Below are 18,718 nucleotides of genomic sequence, written 5' to 3'. Positions count from 1 at the left end.
ATAAAATTGCTACCACATAAAATTAATAGTTTATATTTTCTCATATCCATGTCTAAAATGAATGCCCTTGCACGCTTTGCATGAATGTACATTTCTACGCACTTTTTCCCCCCTTGGGTGACTATGATCATATTTTGAGTTATCTCTATTTGCATGTATTGAACAATTTTATTTCCGATATGTCATTAAAGTTGTAGTTTTCTATGCTTTTCTCCTGCCAAGAAAGCATTTTGATTTTTTTTTTTTTTTTTGAAGAAGAAGAAGTTTTCATTTCGTTTTTGTTAAGCCTAACTCTTTTTCTGTTTTAATTAAAGATTTGGTTTTTTTGATACGGCAACAATTAACAAATTCGGTTCATGATTGGAATGAACAGCTATAGTTTTGGAAAAGAAGTTTTTTTTTTTTAAATTTTTCAAAAAATGATGGTTTTTTGCTTAATTTTTATTGCATTTTATTTCATTGGACACATCTTTTTTACGCATAATACTCCTAAAGAAAAGGACAGCTTCTTAAAATACGTTTTCCATTAATAACATATCGTATTTCAATGCTACATCACAACTATAATTTATCGTATCAACATTATTATTGCTTTACTCCACTAAAATACAAATCCAAAACGTATACTATATAAAGAAAGCATGTGGTTCACTTATAACTATGATTAAGGTATTTGAAACACAATAACATTTTGATATGCTATTCTTTTATGAATGAAAGTTTTGTATGAATGCAAATACAAATGCAAACTGATTCGCATGATATTAAGTAGTATTTCTGCATTAGATTTGAATTAAAAGTTTTTTCTCTGCATTTTTTCTCACTGCTTCAATTTTTGGTTTTGTTTTGTCAGTTTTTGGTCTGCTTACAAAATGTTTTGAGTTTAAAAATTTTTGAAAATGCAATATATTTTACTTTGATATAATAATCAATAAAATATTTTTGAATCACAAAAGCTCTTTTTTAATTAATGAATCAAATCCAATATTTTACTTTTGATGATTCCACTAGTTGAGAGCTTTCGATTAGGAAAAATATTTGTAAACAATCAGTTTTTTTTTTCAAGTTTTATTAGAATTGATGTACGCAGTTTATTTTAGGTTAGAGTAGAGAAAGATAATTATTTTTATTTAGAAATAATTCTTAAAATATTGCCTGGAAAAAAATGTGATATATAACTTAAATTTCATATTTCAAATCAATGAATTATCATCCCGTCTCGTTTCTCTGAATTTATATTAAATCTTTTTATTTATTTTAACTATTCAAGCTTAACTAAATAAGCTAGTTGTCGCAATGTTAAGTCATACTTGCTAATTCTCAACTTTGTTTATTTTTACATGAATATATTTATTTATTTATTTATTTAATAATGACTTTTTTCATTTTCTCGTCCTAAAAGAAAAAATCAACTATTCAATTGCATATTATAAGACTTTTTATCTCCTTATACCTTTCTAAATACATTGCGAATTTTTACGATTTCCGCAAAACTTTACTCGAAGTGCTCGTCTGCATAATTCTTAGTAATTATGGTTCGCTGTCTTAGAAAGCTTGTGCATTGCTGTGATTGAACTCATGATTTTTGAATCGGATATTATTAATATAAAAAGCGTAATTATTCATTTGGACATAATTGAATCAAGGAAGGGAGTAGATTTATGTTAAGAAGAGTATTTGGCTGAGTATTTAGGGTAATTAAGGATTGAGGTCAGAAGTATTCCTAGGCTAAGTTCAATGGTCTAAGCCTAAAAAATTAACGCGTTAAATGTTCAGTCATGGACGATCCAATTCTGTATTAAGTCTATAACTACTAGCCAGACTTCATTAAAAAAAAAATCTTTATTTGCTCGCAATCATTACTTGCAGTTAATGGTACCAACGCTAATTGCTATTTGAACAACTAAAACCACTTACGCTTTAAAATAATGCTACTTGCAAACAACATATTGTTAATCCAGCAATTTATTAGAGATCAAGTGGAAAATTGGCGAACTTTATTTAACAGATTTTTTTAAGTTAAACGAAGTGTAATAACGTCCTATAAACAGAATCTATTTATTAACATGATTCTATTGGTTTTTAATCTTAAAACTCTTTAGTACATAACCTTTCTAAACAAAAAAAAAAAAAAAAAATTTTGCGTGACTACACTTAATTTAACACTTTTATTTCACAATTTTTTCCTAAACCACTACCCAAATAAGCAAGCATCATAACTTTTAAACTTAAAACACCGAAAAGTTTTTACTTGCTTAAGAACTCACACACGTCGTAATGCCTTTTGTTTTTATTTCAACTGTCTTTATTGTCCATTTAAACTAAATAAAGCGAGAGCATCTAAAACTTTAAAATACATCAAAAAGGGCCATGTGGAGTTTTTGTGTCTTGAAGAATGTTCGAGAATTTACGATCATTTTCTTTACGTGATATTCAGCCCAAAAGCGAAATGAAATATTCAACGATTGGAGAGTCTTTCCGGGATTTATTTTTTATGCGCGCAAAGAAAAAAAAACGGTATAAATCTTTTTAAGGCAATAAAAGTAAAAAAAAAAACGGCTTTGATGGTAAATCCTTTAATACAAATCATCAGTTTTATATCAGTTTCTAATTTAATCAAATCCCGATTGAATATTTATCTTAAGCGTAATACAATATAATGCCATGGGAGAGAGATAAAAGAAAAAATTCTGCTTGGGAAAGGGAAAAACTGTCAGAGTTGGTTATGATTAAATTTCCTTTTTCGTCATTTTTCTTCATTTTTATTTTAAGCCACTTTCTCTTACTTCAGTTGTTTTTGTTTGCAATCTTTCCTGGCAGGGGATGACAGACAATCTATAGATTCATATTTTATTGCGTTCTCTTTTCTTTTTTTGCCACGCTGTCAGGCTGTTGCATACCCACAGGTGGGTGGTTCTGATTTTTGTTTGTATAACACTATTATTGAATCCCATTCATTCCATCAAGTGTAAAAAATATAACTATCATTCCCAATGAGTTATTTTGATCATTCAAATAAGTATTGAAATTATAACTATCATTCCCATTGAGTTTTTTTGACTATTCAAATATGTATAAAAATAATAACTATAACTCCCATTGAGTTATTTTGATCATTCAAATAAGCAAAAAATTACAACTATCATTTACATTGATTTATTTTAATTATGCAAATAAATACAAAAATTATAAATATTATTAACATTGAGTTGTTTTCATTATTTAAATAAGCATAAAAATTATAACAATCATTCTCACTGAGTTACTTTGATCATTGAAACAAATATGAAAATAATAACTATCATTTCCATTTAGTTATTTTGATTATTCAAATAAAAATTATAACCATTATTCTCAGTGAGATTTTTTTGAGTTAAAACAGAAGTTTTTTTTTTTTTTTTTTCGAAAAGTTCAAATAGATATTTTTTTAAGGGTATTATGTTTTATAGACTAAATATTTAGTTTCAAGTCCTGTTTAATCTGAATTTTTAAAATAGAGGACTTGGTTTTTAAATAACAGCTACTTAAATGTATTTCCTTAAAAATGCGGTAAGGTTTAGAAATTGTTTATTTTGTAACAAAACTCTGAAAACTTTTCTTAGCCAATTGATTATGAAAGTAAATACTGAATTATTAAAAAAACATAATATAGGAATTCGATCAAAAATTTGAGCCACTGTAGGTTTATTTTTTTTAAAACAATAAAAGTAATATCGAAGTGCATTCCTTCAAAAAATATGTCTGAAGTTTTTGTTTGATTGGTTCATGGATATGCTGCTAGGGCTTCACATATAGGAGAAGTTGCATTGGGACCAACCTGTACTTTGTTTAAATTAGTTACTGTATTAAGTTTTAAAAGACAAAAACATTAATGTTCACAAAAACTGAAAATTAAACACACTTTTTTGAATGCTTTGTGTTGATTTCATGAAAAAATAAATTAGTTTTAAATTACATTTCAAGATTTTTAGAGCACTCAAAACTTTTCTGTTTTGAGCTAAGTACTATCTGCACTGATATAGCTGGTTTTGTGCGAAGAATTAAAACACTTCTTCGGTACGGCGAGTTTCTATTTAAGGTCTTGTCTATGTGTTATAAGAATTAGAAGAGGCACGTAAAAAGTTTTAGTTCAGTGATGTAACAATAATTAAGAGATAAAAATTATTTTCTGTTTAATAACACTGCAATACATTTATCGTTATCAGAGCAAAACTTTCAGCTGTTTACTTATTCATTTATGTTAGTTTTTTTTTTAAGATAAACAACATAAACGAAATTAATGATATTCAAAAACCCAAGCTTAAAAATTGTACAAGTGAAAAAATTACACTTTACCGGTTAAAGCTTTAAGTTTTGCGCAGATCTGTTATTTATTTCAATATTTTTACTATGTTATTAAATTAATATTGTATCACTTTTAGTATTATATCTTATTTAATTTTATTAGAAAAAATAAATTAAATAATTTAACTAATATTATATCATTCTAGTTATTATTTCAATTTATTCCTGTTGCTTTTTTTTTTTAACTTTCTCTCGAATTGCACTTTTTAGAAAGCTCGGGGAGCTTTTATTATAGATAGTGCTTGATCCAGTACGAGGAATGTTTGTTTAATAAAATGTTTTAAAATGTTTGCATGACATAGCATTTGGGTACTGTCAACTGCAGTTACTTTGGCCTACTTTGGGGTAACATTAGCGCAACAAAAGAAAAGCCCATCAATAGTAACAGTAATGATTAAGTCAAGTCAGCGCGACCTTGACTATGACTAGGGCCTTGAAACGAGTAAGTGATAATCACTTTTCTATGTCTAATATAATATAGACAATCTCTTTTCGCTGTTAAGCCAATGTTACCCGCAAGGTCAAAATTAGGCCAACAGATGACAAGACGCGTGTCAAACGCTCGCATGCAGTAGTTTTGGTATGGTTCTGATAACAAGACACTTGATCGTTGACTTTTCTTAGTAAAACCATCCACGAATTTTCCCATCCGCCATGGTTTCTCTGAGTTGATCAAAACTTGGGTGATAGGAGAGACAACAATGAGGGTAAGAGTAAATAGAAGGGTGTTGAACTACTATACTAAACGGAGAAGAGGAATGCAAAATGGAAATACAAAGTAACGTCGAAAATGTCAAAGTTATAGCAAAATGAATGGGTTTTGTTTTAATAATCGTTAATGCAAACTGAAAAAAATCGCAATTGGCATTATTCAAAAAATTCTACTTATAAGCTATTGGAGAATTACCATGTACTTGCAGGCAATGCAGAATAGAGGGGAAGCGAGCCGGAATCTTCGCCCCAGGTGGCAACTTCTGGAGGCGTTACTGTATTTTTAGGTTTTTTTTTTTTTTTTCATTAAAATTCGATATAAAAACTTGAAGAAAGTTGGATGAGGTTGGAAGCAAACAAGTAGCCAAGCCCAGTGACGTAACTTTAACGAAAAAGTACAATCTGCCATCGATGAGATAAAAAGACAAACATCCGGTTAGGCGCAAATGAATACATCTATTATTTTACATGGGTGGTAATTTGCTCGTTACAGAAGCACACTTTTGTCTTTTAATTATTTAGACGCAGTTTTGCAAAAATAACATTCACGGCAATATTTTTTTTTTGATCTAAGCTATATTCGATCTATATTCTCACTGCGAAAATAGATTGATTTTTTACAACTTGATTTTGAGCTCTCCATTTTGCTTTTACATCTCCGGACGAAATGAAAACAGTTTCTTTTCTTTTTCTTATTTACACAGAAACTCTTTTTGTTTCCCCCTCATTTTCAACTCAGAGAGTGCAATAAATTAACAAGGCTCTAATGACATTATAAAACAGTGCATCAAAATCCCATCGCTATTTTTCCTTATCCCCTTCTGGTTTCATTGAGATGGAATCATCCTAATTTGGCCATTTTGCCAGATTCCATGTCTTCTGTGGTTAAACCTTAGAGCAGAAATTAAAATAGAGGTATCAAGTCCAATCATTAGCTTAGCAGAAGCTGACCCAAAACCCAAGTCACATGACTCAACAACGACGAATGGTTGGCACGTTTTGCGTGAAACAAGGGAAAGAAATCTAATTTCTTCCAATGTTTCGCTTTAAAATTTATCACGTGACTTGGAGTCTCGGTTTCACGAATGAAAGTCTTCCCTCCCCCCATTTTTATCTCTTCTCAATGGGTCTAACTGCACCATTATTTTTCATTATTCGCTATCGTACGGTTGGTCCAAAGTTTCTGAGACCTATACCAAATGTAGATTGGTGCAGGCACCTTCAGACCATCTTTTGAATTGTGCGAGACTGGACAGAGAGGACATTAACACCAATCCTTTCTTGGTTTATGATATTTTGGGGAAATTTGGGCTCATGGACCTAGTCTGCGGCTAGACCGGAGGAATAAGTCATCATTATCATCATCATCACGGTTGGTCCATCTGAAGTCTTGTTATCAGAGCGAGACTGTATCGAGCGTGTATGAGTTGATGAGTGTATGTTCCATTTTGTGTCTCTCTTTTTCATTCTTGCTGGCCTGAAACTGCACGCCACTCCAGCGGAAGCGGAGCGCCTGAAGCGCCTGTACCCGGAGAACGAGCGCTTCATCGCCAACATCCCATCCCGCTACTACGAGGTCATCTACCCTGTCCAGGTGAGGCAGCACCAGAAGTTGGGTGTGCTGACCCGGGACGCCGCCGCCAACAAGGTGAGGGGACTTCGCACTGTCCATTCCGTGCCCTTGCAATCAAACGTGGTAATTCTATATTCCTAGCTCTTCCCCACGTGAAGCGTATGGTTGCAAAAGTAGCCATCTCCAAAAAAAGAAAAAAAATCACGCATCTGTCGCTACAAAAAGATACAGGGTGTCCTGAAAAAGACAGACTGCTTTCAAAAATTTATAACAATAAAATGGTTAATGATAAGAAAAAATAATTTTTACAGAAAATTCATGTGGTGGGCCGTAAGTTTCGCCCCCCAAAGTTCCAAAATTTTGTTCAAGAATTTTCCAATAGATGGCGCTGCAGATTGTAAGACCGTAAATCAAAGAAAGACAGAAAAGTACATCAATTTTTTCCGAAAATATTTTTAATAAACAAAAGTACGCAACAATATTTTCAAAATGCCTGTCGCCCGCTGCAACCACATGTCGCAATCGGAGGAAAAATCGGTGAATTCCAATAATTATTTTTTTGACTAAGAGGCTTACTATTTGCAGCGCCATCTATTGAAAAAATTTGAACTAAAATTTGGAACTCTGGGGGAAGAAACTTACGGCCCTCCACATGAATTTTCTGCAAAAATTATTTTTTCATCATTAACCATTTTCCTGTTATAAATTTTTGAAAACAGTCAGTCATTTTCAGGACACCCTGTAAGAGTTACAGTAACTTTCCCTGTTTCCCCAAAAATACCACTTAGTGAACCATTTTGAAACTCTCTGACTGCATCAGGTTGCTGGCCTGCCTGAGGATTGCAACGAAAAAACTGCGAAATAAACGTATTTGAGAAAAAAATAGATTTGGAGATACCTATTTTTGCAGCTACACGTTTCACCTGTCCCCTACTACGGGTTGATTCACAGGGATTTCAGATTATCTGAAGATAAGTCTGATGGTAGCACCTAAAATCTTGTTCTTATTAGAATGTCATTAATGCTAAAACAAAAAGAAGTTTTAGAGCAATAACTCTGTCTTGAAAGTTTTTAAAGTAAAGTAAATCTTCATGGCCTCTTCTTAAAGTATGACTACTGTAAAAAATCTGAAGCACTACAAGAAAATCTCTAGGAAACTAAGTTTCCGTCAAAGGCTTCCAGTACGATAAAGCTTCTTCTGAAGCAACGTTGACGATGTTCAAGTGTCTTAAGAAACTTTCTTATGCCTAAAAACTGCTTGGTGTTCTCATTCTTCTCTTGATCACCTCATTTTAGAGCTCAAGCTAGACGTTATATAAGAGCAATTTTCCAGTGTCTTTGATTGTTTCTTCAAAGAATTTAGGTATTCAGAATCAGCATCTCCAGCTCCTCCTGTTTTTCCAAATGGTACGAATTGCTCGTTGATACGTATAAACATTGTTATAGTACTTTGGACTTTTTTAATAGGGAAATCCTTTAGGTAAGTTTTATGACACTGAGGTAGTCATGAAATAAATATGTGTATAACATTTAAGCATAACATGAATTAATCTGAAGCATGGTTTTGTTTATTTGATCATGATTCTTTTACACTTTGTTTATACAAATAGGCTACCACTAATCATTTGTGGATTAAAATACTTTATAATTCTCCCCTGTGAATCAACCTTTGGTATTTCGTCACCCCTTAGCTATCTGCAAGTGCGTATCGCATGTTTCCAAGGGAAGTTTCATATCAGAAAACCAATTTTACAACTCACCAATAAAAATATTAAACGTGCCATTTTTTCTGGAAAAAAAAATAAAATTTTATTTTTTTAAAAAACCAAGTATAATAAATAGTATAGCTCGTAAGTACCATGGAGGGTATTTGTACACAGTCATTAATCAAATTAAAGCAATGATAGTATGCATTACAGTCTTTCTAATGAAACCTTTTTCGCAATCCGTTTCATCAGAAAGGACTTTATTAGATGCACTTCCAACAAAGGCCACAGCTCTAACGTCATTGCATTTCAGAACTAGCAGAGCTTCAGAGCCCTAAGTACTTCCGCTTATCAAGGTCCATGAAAGTTTTGTAACTGTAATATCTCGCACAGTGAATAAGTTAAGCGGAGGATTTGTAAGTATTTCAATCGTTAGTAGGAATTGTGACATATACAACGTCACATTTAGATGTCCCTTTGATCATACCTTTATATTTTTCTCGGTATTCTGTACGAGAATATGGAAGATTTTTGTTATCATTTCCTATTTTTCTTTAAACTTCGAAGTAGACTTCATTTAACGCTTTTCTGATACTAAGCAGATAGTATCGTCACGTTGCAAATATTATTCATCTTGAAACATACAACTGCCACCCCGCTATGTTTTTCACAGCAGTTCACGAAGTCTTTGCAGTGTGAGCATTAAACAAAAATTTTCACACCATTTAAGAAGGAAAATGACTCCCTTGAGTATATTTGGAGGTATTTTTATTGCTTTAAGATGTTAGAGTTTTTATTTTTTGTGGTTTTTATCATTCTTAACAGTAATATTTGCGTAGTTATCATTTTAAGAAAATCAATATTCGCACTTGTGCCTTCTACGGAAAAAGTTAAAATATTTTTTGCATTTTAAAAATAAGTACAAAATTTTTCCATAAATGCCAATATAGATTTATACCCTTCAGATATTGACAGACAAATTTTCGGCTTCTTGTGACAAGCTGGTTTCGTATCACACTGTGAGTTAACTCATCATCGTTCTCATGCTCTTCCGAGTTAGACACGAAGAGGAAGGATATCCGTAATCAATCTTCGTCTCTAGTCACTGAAGTTAACATCGAAGTATCTACAAAGGTGCTGCAAACATTTAATGTCAGAGTTCTTCCTTTTAATTAGACATTGTAATTTCACAACGTTAACGTTTTGCGAGAAGAGAAAATGCTGTCAGAAAGAGGTTACACAAGTATCTGTGAGCATTACATAAACATCTGGTAGTACCCTATAACTATGAGAATTACATTGAGACACAGAAAGGAGTGGACATGCTGATGTGAAACTTTGAAACAAGTGAGAAATCAGTCTCGAGAAATCACTCGAGCAATTATTCATTTAAAGTTCAAACGAGTTCTTTACTATATTCAATATTGAGATAAAAATCATCTTCTAAAAACGTCAGAGGAATTTGATACTTACCTTTTTTACTAATTTTTGACAAAAACAATGCTTTTGTTAAATAATATTTTTACAGTATTTGTTCAACGAGAACAATAGTTTTATTTTTTGCTTTGGAAAGTTTAGGGAATACATGTTGTGCATGCTTGAGTGATGCAGATTCTTTGTCGAGTGCGGCCACAAATTGCACCATGATCGCCAGTTTTGTGTGCAAAAAATGGATAGGTACCTCTCAAGAGTATACAATTAGCCCCCACTTCGTGTTGTGCTTCCGCTCAATGGAGGTCGGTTGTTAATGCCAATATAGTCTAAAGTAGGCTTTAGTATATTCAAAAAAATCTGCATTGGAAAATAGTTTTCGATAATAATGTTATATTAAACAATAAATATTAAAAAAGTAGTAACATAAGAATAAAAAAAAGGGAAAAGTGTAGTGGTGTAAATACCACAATAACAGGAACAAAATTGAAGTTTCATGGGTATTATTACTCATTTCTACATACTTGATGCTTATTTAATCACAAAACAATGCAGTCAAACCAGAAATATATTTTTTTCGACAATTTAATACATAATGTAGTTAAACGCGGAAGCAGTTTCTGATATATGTTAAAACTTTTGTAAAGATTAAAAGTATGATAAACATTTAACTATTAGATAATTTTATATGAATTTAATACAACGTCCAGAAAAGTATTATTGTGAAACTTATCTGTCAAAAGAAACATATAGCACTGCAATATTCAAAAGAAAATCCAAACGACTTATCCCAGCATGCATACTTAAATGTGACACTTCACTTGGAGATATGCGGTACTTTGGAATGGCAATAAAATTTGTCACTCATACTTTTAACTAAAATTAGGAATTTAATGATTTTTTTATTGCTAAACTAAATCTTACTAGAAGCCTTTTTCGTATATATTGTGTTGCGTTTCTTCATAAAAGTATTTGTTATAGAAACAGTTAAACTCGTATTTTAGGCAGTGTCAGTATGTGTTGCCCCTATTTGTCATGAGAACAAAGGTACAGTTAAGTTAAAACTACTAGTTACGTTTAAATAAAGTATTCTAAATTTTAAACTCCTACTTTTAGCATAGTTATTGTTTGGAGTTAACTAGGAGAGATTCAAATTTCTGTATATGTAAAAGAAATAGTGCCAGAGACCCTCATTACCGCTTCTTTATGTAATTTGAAATAATGCAAGTCTTTTAGTCTTTGACACGCCAGGCTATATAACTAGTTAGAGTACTATTTGTGCAGTCCATTGTATTCTGCTTGTATTTGCAAATTACAGGGTTTTATCTTCTTTCACACTTCGCTTTGTATAGAAGCATTCTTGAAACCATGTATTAAATCTTCACAAAACATGAAAAGCTTTCCTTACAAACTTTGTATAAAATTCCATTAATTAGTAACCATGAAAAGAGTGTAACAGCTCTAATTACCCTTAATTAAATCGTGTGAAATATCTTACGTTTTAGAGTGCCAACAGGATTTCCTGCATCCAGCGGTGTATGAAACTATTAGAATCCCATAATGTCACCATGAAATATTTTGTTAAAAAAATAATGAATTTAAAATTATCTTTAGTGTTGTATTCAATCGATGCGTGCCCACTTGAACCCAAAATTAGAAAACCGAAATGGCAAAATGTATTCTTCCGCTAGTCACCGGTTCTGAGGTTAATCTTAGTGGAGGTAGCACTTGAGTTGATAGTGTGGGTCAAGCTCAGTGCTAATGGATTAATAGATTAAACTTTTACAATTGGAAAAATTACAAAAACTTATTTTAGAGAAGGGAGCACTAATAACATAAAATTGGGCTAAAATCAAAACTAAATTTTGACTAACATTTATAGTAGTAGTAAAAGGGGCATTGCTGAGGATAATCATTCAAATAATTATCCAATAACAATGAATGATAGATATGTGCACCGCTGGAAACGATTTCCACAAAGGGCTAGTTTTAGCAATATGTTTTCTATACAAGTGGAAATACCACTCAGAAGCCTAACTTAAAACTAAAATATGTAGTTACCTATTTTTTTGTTTGGTTTTTTGATGTTATGGTTGGTTAAATATCTCTTATTAATATACATCTATTATATCTATTAATATAAATTAGTTAAATATATAGGGTGTTCCGTTTTAACCTGCAAGACCTTTATTTTCGCAACCGTTAGTCCAAGATGTTTACTTCTAAATTCAAAAATGTTCAAAATCAGATGCAGGGTTAAGATATTGAAAGTTTGAAGTAAAAATAAAAAGGTATAAAAATACAAAATTTAACTTTTTATACGGACCTCAGGTCGACTAACTTATATTTGAGTAAATAATCTCCATTGAAAAGTAATTCCAACACAAAATGTTTGAAATTAGTACGACCAATAGTCACTGAGATATGAGCGCAGCGTTTTGTGACTTACACCTTTTTTCATTCGCCGTCAATAACACCTTTTGAGGGAAAATATAGTGGTTAACGAGTGTTTAAAATTACATGTGTGCATAGAGTGTGATTTTTAAAAATATTCGAAATTTTGTTGAGTGTTTTTGCGTATCACGGCATAATATTTGCATTTATTTTTGAATAGCTATGGAAAATATATATACCTTGTTTTTCCCACTTTGACGACCTGTCATTCTTCTGAAAGAGCGATAAGTTCCAATCTCATCTTCTGTATGGTCCCTTAAACTTAAAACTGGAATCTCCTTGAGTTTTGGTTGCAAAAATGTCGAGTTTTTTGTGTTAGTAATAGTTTTCAATGGAGATTATTTTCTAAATATTAGTTAGGGGACCTAGGGCCCGGATAAAAAGTTAAATTTCGTATTTTTGACTCATTTTTATATTTGCTTCAAGCTTTCAATATCTTAATCCTACGTCTGATTTTGACATTTTTTTGCAATAGGAAGTACACATCTAGGACTAACGGTTGCGAAAATAAAAGTCTTGCAGGTTAAAAAGGAACACCCTGTATATAAATAGATTTCAAGACTTAAATGTTCATCCCGTTTCGAAAAAAATATAAGTGGATTTCATAGGTAGCTGTTTAAACATGATACATGTTTCAATTTAAAGATGTTGGTATTTGTTTTGAAGATGTATTTGTTTCATTTTTAAAAAGTTTTGTAGAAAAGTGCTCGCCAACTGTTCATCAAACTGATTTGTAAAACTATTTGAATCATCTAAGAAAGATAAATATAAATGAACCATGAACATGTATTCCTTGATCCAAAACGGAAAAACAACAGTCACACTGGTTTTAGAGAAGTCTTTGATAAACTTACATGTGTCCAAATATTTTCTTCGAGTGCAGTTGATTACTACATACACGCAGTTCAAAAACAAAAGAATGCTTTATTCCAGATGGTAAAACATGAAAAAAAAAGGAATTCTTTTGTAAATTTCTGTTTACTTTGGAAACTTTGCTCGTAAAATTCTTTATCGTATACGTTAACTGTCTACGTTTTTTTTTTTTTTTTTTAAGTAAAGCGTTTTTGTAACTTTTAGATGAAAATTGTTGAAGCATTTTTAGCATGATGAAAAAAAAAGAACTTAGAAATAAATTTTATGATCTTATTCGAAAAAATATTGGTCAGTTTTCAAGCAAGAAATGTGAAGAATTTTCAGTATATCTACCTGATGTGTTAAGCCACACAATGCTACATTATTTTATTATTCCTATTCAGTCAAGGTACACTTTAAAAACAAAAAGTAATCCTATTTTCAATATTTGATAACCCATCAAGATGGTTGTGAGAATGTGCAGAGAACTGTTTGAGAAAATTGTGAATGACTCTTGCTGTACTATAATATTAAACACATTTATAGTTACATCGACATTCTTCGGGCAATTTTTCATCGTTTTAAACTATAACTCAGCCGCTGCAGTTAAATATTTTAGCAGATCAGATAGTTTCATGATATTTCAAGACTCTACATTTACTTTTTCAAATATTTAATGTTATGAACCATTTATCTTTTTATGTTTTGAGAATCTGATAAGGATCTGATAAAAGGGATCTGAGAGTGCTTTTTTTTAATAAATGCATATGACCTGTATTGGAGTATATTTTCTTAAATTAGGACAGACAGTGGTTCCTGCAACTGATAAGAAACAAATATGGACCGAATTAAGCAATGCATACAGAATATATAAAATAATGAAAATTTTCCTGACTGATACACAGAGGGTTTTTAGAACAAAATCATATTTATAACTTTATCTATAAAAAGTAATGAATAAAACAAATAATGATTATTGTTAAAGTTTTCTTCATTACATTTCGCATTGGCGATATAATGAAATTATGGCATGGAAAATTTTCCAACTACGATTTGCTAATTCAGGATATTCTATAACTGTATGCCGACCGTAGTATTGGCAGCATGTTTGATCAAAGTTGCATGGAAACTACTTTTTTTGGCAATATTACATATTGTTTTTTCAGTTTAAACTAACTTTAGCTAAAAAAAACTTTAGTCAAGAATAAAGGGTACATCGAATGTAAAATAATTCACCAAATATAGAAATTAAACCAATAAAATGTAAAATAATCTTTAAGAGTATAAAACGATATGAGTTTGAGTTACCCGTGCGAAAGCAAAAGTTTCATTAAAACGTGAAATAAATCGCTAGTCTAAATTCAACAGGATTAGAAACACCATTAAGTCTAAAATAGTCCAACAAAAAAAAAAATGCCTTGCAATTAAAAAACAGTAATCATTCCAATAGAATGTGAGATGAGGGACAAACATGGCGGTGACATAAACGATATTTTTTCGTTTTCGCCAAGTTTGATGATGAAAAAATAACCTTGGGCCAATGTACGCCATGAGATACTTTTACCGTTAACTATATGGCAATAATGAATAAGAATGAGTTTTGTTTACTTGACAGCCTAATATAATAGAAGATCCCCTCTTTGAGTTTTCTAGTTTGGTGCGATTCTCACAAAAAATGCAGTTCGTAAGCAAAGACCCATAAGGTGTAAAACGAAAGTTGATAGTACTTTGTAGATATAATAAACTAAATATGTATAGTAGCATTTTTGGACGACAACCACTAGTGAAGAAAAATGAAGAATCCGTCGATGCAAAAATAATTTCAATGTATTGAGCAATATTTTGTCATTTGTTTCAACCCCCCCCCTCCCCTTTTTTTTTGGACAAATTAGTTTTCGTGTTTAGAAACTCCTCACTTTGAATTTTTCTTCGTTCCCAGGACTGATAGATAAACAGATTTATATTGCGTTAACAAAAACTGGATAAAAATGTGGAAAAACCAATGCAAAAGATGTGGATTATAAATTAATTTTAGAAATAGTCAATGACAAGTGAAAGTTAGCAACATTCATTTTGGTGAAAAGGAAAGGTTTTCGGAAAAGAAAAAAACATGAATCGCGACAAAAAAAAAGCTAATTAATCTCCTTAATCAAGCACTTTAGATAAGCCCATTACTCTTTCCTGCTGTATCAATGTTTCTAAAAAGGTTAAGAATAAGATAAGAGATAGCTTAGAACAACGTACAGAAGCTGTCTTTGACAACTTTACTTCTTTCGGATCGTTAAATGTCGTTATCTTTAGCTATGTCAAATATCTCACATTAAGCAAGAATTTAGTACTAAATTTTAAAAAACAAGTCAAGAGCAAAGTTTTTTTAAATAAATCTAGAAAAAAAAATCTACGCTTTTATTTGAGTTCGAACCATGCCTACCAGTATCCATCGGGACTAATAAAGTTCACTTTGCAAAAATCGTAGCCTTGTGAGAAAAGTTTGCCATTTCAATAATTAACATTTTAAACAATTATAACAGACTAGCTGCGTTGCCCGGTTTACCTTGAAAATAAAAATTGTGTCAAGTGACGTCTATTCAACAATCACGGTCAAGTGAAGTATATTCAACAATCAGGCGTAAGAAATAATTTTTAAAAACATCATGTTTTCCCTTCCAAAAAACAGATATTAAAATACTTTTAAGAAATTAAATCCAGAAAGATGGATTTAAAATGCGTAACCATGGAAACACAAAATAAAATAAGTTTAAGAAATTAAAATGCGAAAGAAAATGGTTGACAATTTGAATGGAATCGAGATATTTTAAACTTGATTTAAAACTTTGTAACTTTTTTTTCCTTTCGAGATAAAAACTTATTTTTTCGACCATAGGTCGAGTTAGATCTGGAGTAAAAAAGCTCACTTTTTCCAATATCGTCAAAAAAAAAGTTGTGGGACAATTCCTTCCCTTTTTGTTGAGAGATTTATTGAAGAAAGTGGTGCCAAAATTTCAGCTAAGCCTAAAAAAATTCGAGCTAAAAACGCCAATAACTCCCGCCGTAATAAAGTTTGGGCATTGGAACAAATTTCGTAGAACGCGAAAAATTCTACCCTTTCTAACGATATGCAATATTAATATGTGCAAGCAATTTTTCACCCCCATTTTCGAGAATTTACGTGAAAATTGGGCCTAATTTGGAATAAAAAAGAACTATTCATCCAGTTTTTTTTTTTCAAACAGGTCTGCAAACCTTCTCAGGATTTAAAGGAACAAACTGTGAAAATTTCAGCGAAATCGGCCGGGTAGTTCTCGAGTTTTGCGAGTTCAAACACACAGACGCGTTTTGGAGACTTCATTTTATACTATGTAGAGATTATCTTTACTGCAAGTCTGTGTGTCTGGATCTCTGGATGTCTGTTACGCGCATAGCATAGACCATTCAACCGATTTTCATGAAATTTGGCACAAAATTAGTTTGTAGCATAGAGGTGAGCACCTCGAAGCGATTTTTCGAAAATTTGATTTTGTTCTTTTTCTATTCCAATTTTAAGAACATTTTACCGAGCAAATTATCATAACGTAAACGAGTAAATTACCAAACTATCATAACGTGGAACCGTAACATGGTCGAGCAAATTAACATAGCAAATTAGCTAGAAATTCATCATCCATTATTTGTAAATATACAGGCGAACTAAATGACCTTTTAATTTTCTACTACGGGCAAAGCCGTCCGGGTACCGCTAGTTAATACCATAAAATATCATCGACTCTAATGTCTTTCACCCAAAAGTAAGATATGTTAAAATTCAGGAAAGCTATTTAAACGCAAGTAACTGTATACACAATTTAAAATTTTACAGTGCCCCATATACGAACAGCTTTACTGGAAATCTCCAGACATAAATCTTCAGAAACTTCGACGAATTAAAGCGTAAAATCTTAAAATTTCTATCAGCCTTTCAAGCACATGCTTCGGATTAAGCAAACACGCAGCTTTTTATTTACCAGACAACATCTTACATTAAAGGTTATTATCGTGTCGTCTTTAATGCACACATGCTTTTAGGGCTTCTAAAAGCAAAAATCCTATTAGAAACTGACCCAGATTTCCTTTTCTTTTCCTGAAAAGACTCCTCGGTATCTCGCGTTGGCTTTTTCTTACTGCTTTTAGGTGAACAAATATTGAAAAATAAATTGTGGCTTTATTTTGTGCTCCTCATCGACTTTCTTCGAAGCTTTTATACTTTATTTACTTTTAGCTCGCGGAGAGAGAGAGAGTAGGCTTGTTTTAATCAGTGTAAAAGGATTTTTGATACGCTTTATTTTTAAAACAAATCAAGTTTTAGTCTTTAAATTCAATGTTTGCCTTTTTCAAAACTGATTACATCTTCATCGAACTAATCTTTGCGTCTCATCGGTTACTTATTGAGCGAAATTTGCTCTCATTATTTGCAATCCTATACAATTTCTATGCCTCATATGTTTGATATAGTTACACGTGGCTTAAAGAAGGTCAAAAATATGCTTTAATAATAAATAATATTTTAGTAAATTTAATAAAATTATTAAATTTCCTAAATAAGAAACAATTTTGAAGTATTAGAAAATATGCTTATGTAAGTAGTAAGCTCCACAAGATTTGTTTTAAAAGTTCAATTTTTAATCCGAACTTACAACAAATTGTGGCAATATGAATTTGGTACCGATATGTAAATGAGCGGCTTCTCTTTTAAATAAAGAAAATATAGAAACTACTTTTAAATGCAAGAAGTTTTGAACAAAATAAAATGAATAAACATATTGTCTAAATTTTAATTTAAGTTCAAGAGATAATACTCCGAATCTAAATACTATTCGTTTTTAGGAGTACTAATTACTTTTTCTTGCTAAACAAATAAATAAGTATGATCACATTATTGTACAGTATTTGTACAAAACATTGTACAAAAAATTGTGATTTTATAGGACTCTTTTCATAAGGTCAAAGAATATTGAACATTTTTGAAAACCAGCATCCCCCATTATTTAAATTCCCATACTTAAGTTCCAAAAAATCAATAAACGGTGAAATGCCGCGTTATTTTTGAAAAATTTAACTTTCAGCACTTTTGTTAAAGTACACAAAAGAAATGTAACCAATTAAAATCATAAATCCAAAAAGCTTATTTATTAAACCAGAACCTTCAGTAAATCTGTAATTTCTGCTTTTAAGCAGCGTGTTGTTAACTGAAAATTCATTTATAAATAATGGTAGTATTGAACAAATACTGCAAACCAACGCAATGTAAAACTTAAGGGCTGGAAAAGATTTCATTATGACAAAGACACGAACTTACAAATAATATGGTTCGGAAACAATCACAGGCTTTTGATGTCATCGTTCAGCTGATCTGTCTCAATTTGTAATGCAAGTTTGACAGGCGCTATAGTTTGTGTTATTACATTTGAGAAATTTTACTAATGTTTTCACGATCGTCGACTGGAAATTGAGGAGAGAAAGAAAGACGGAAAACGTTCAAATTTGGATCTCTTTGAAATCTGTCATGAACATATTTGTCAGAACTAATAATACTAAGTTTGGTTTTATATTATGTGGCCTCGTAAAATGGTTACTTTTTGAAGGAGTTCCGACGATATCTAAAGCATCTGGT

General features: G+C 31.3%; 1 protein-coding gene across 1 annotated transcript in view; it reads left to right on the top strand.

Moving 5' to 3' along the window:
- Positions 1-6,493: 6,493 nt before the first annotated feature.
- LOC129216652 (disintegrin and metalloproteinase domain-containing protein 11-like) overlaps positions 6,494-18,718 on the top strand; it is a 93,098-nt gene continuing 80,873 nt past the window's right edge. The window contains exon 1 of the mRNA XM_054850869.1: positions 6,494-6,703. Coding sequence (XP_054706844.1) covers positions 6,494-6,703 — 210 coding nt within the window. The remainder of the gene's footprint in view (positions 6,704-18,718) is intronic.

Source organism: Uloborus diversus, chromosome 2 (genome assembly GCF_026930045.1).
Source record: "Uloborus diversus isolate 005 chromosome 2, Udiv.v.3.1, whole genome shotgun sequence".
Classification (NCBI taxonomy): domain Eukaryota; kingdom Metazoa; phylum Arthropoda; class Arachnida; order Araneae; family Uloboridae; genus Uloborus; species Uloborus diversus.
This window is presented reverse-complemented; position numbering and strand designations above follow the sequence as displayed.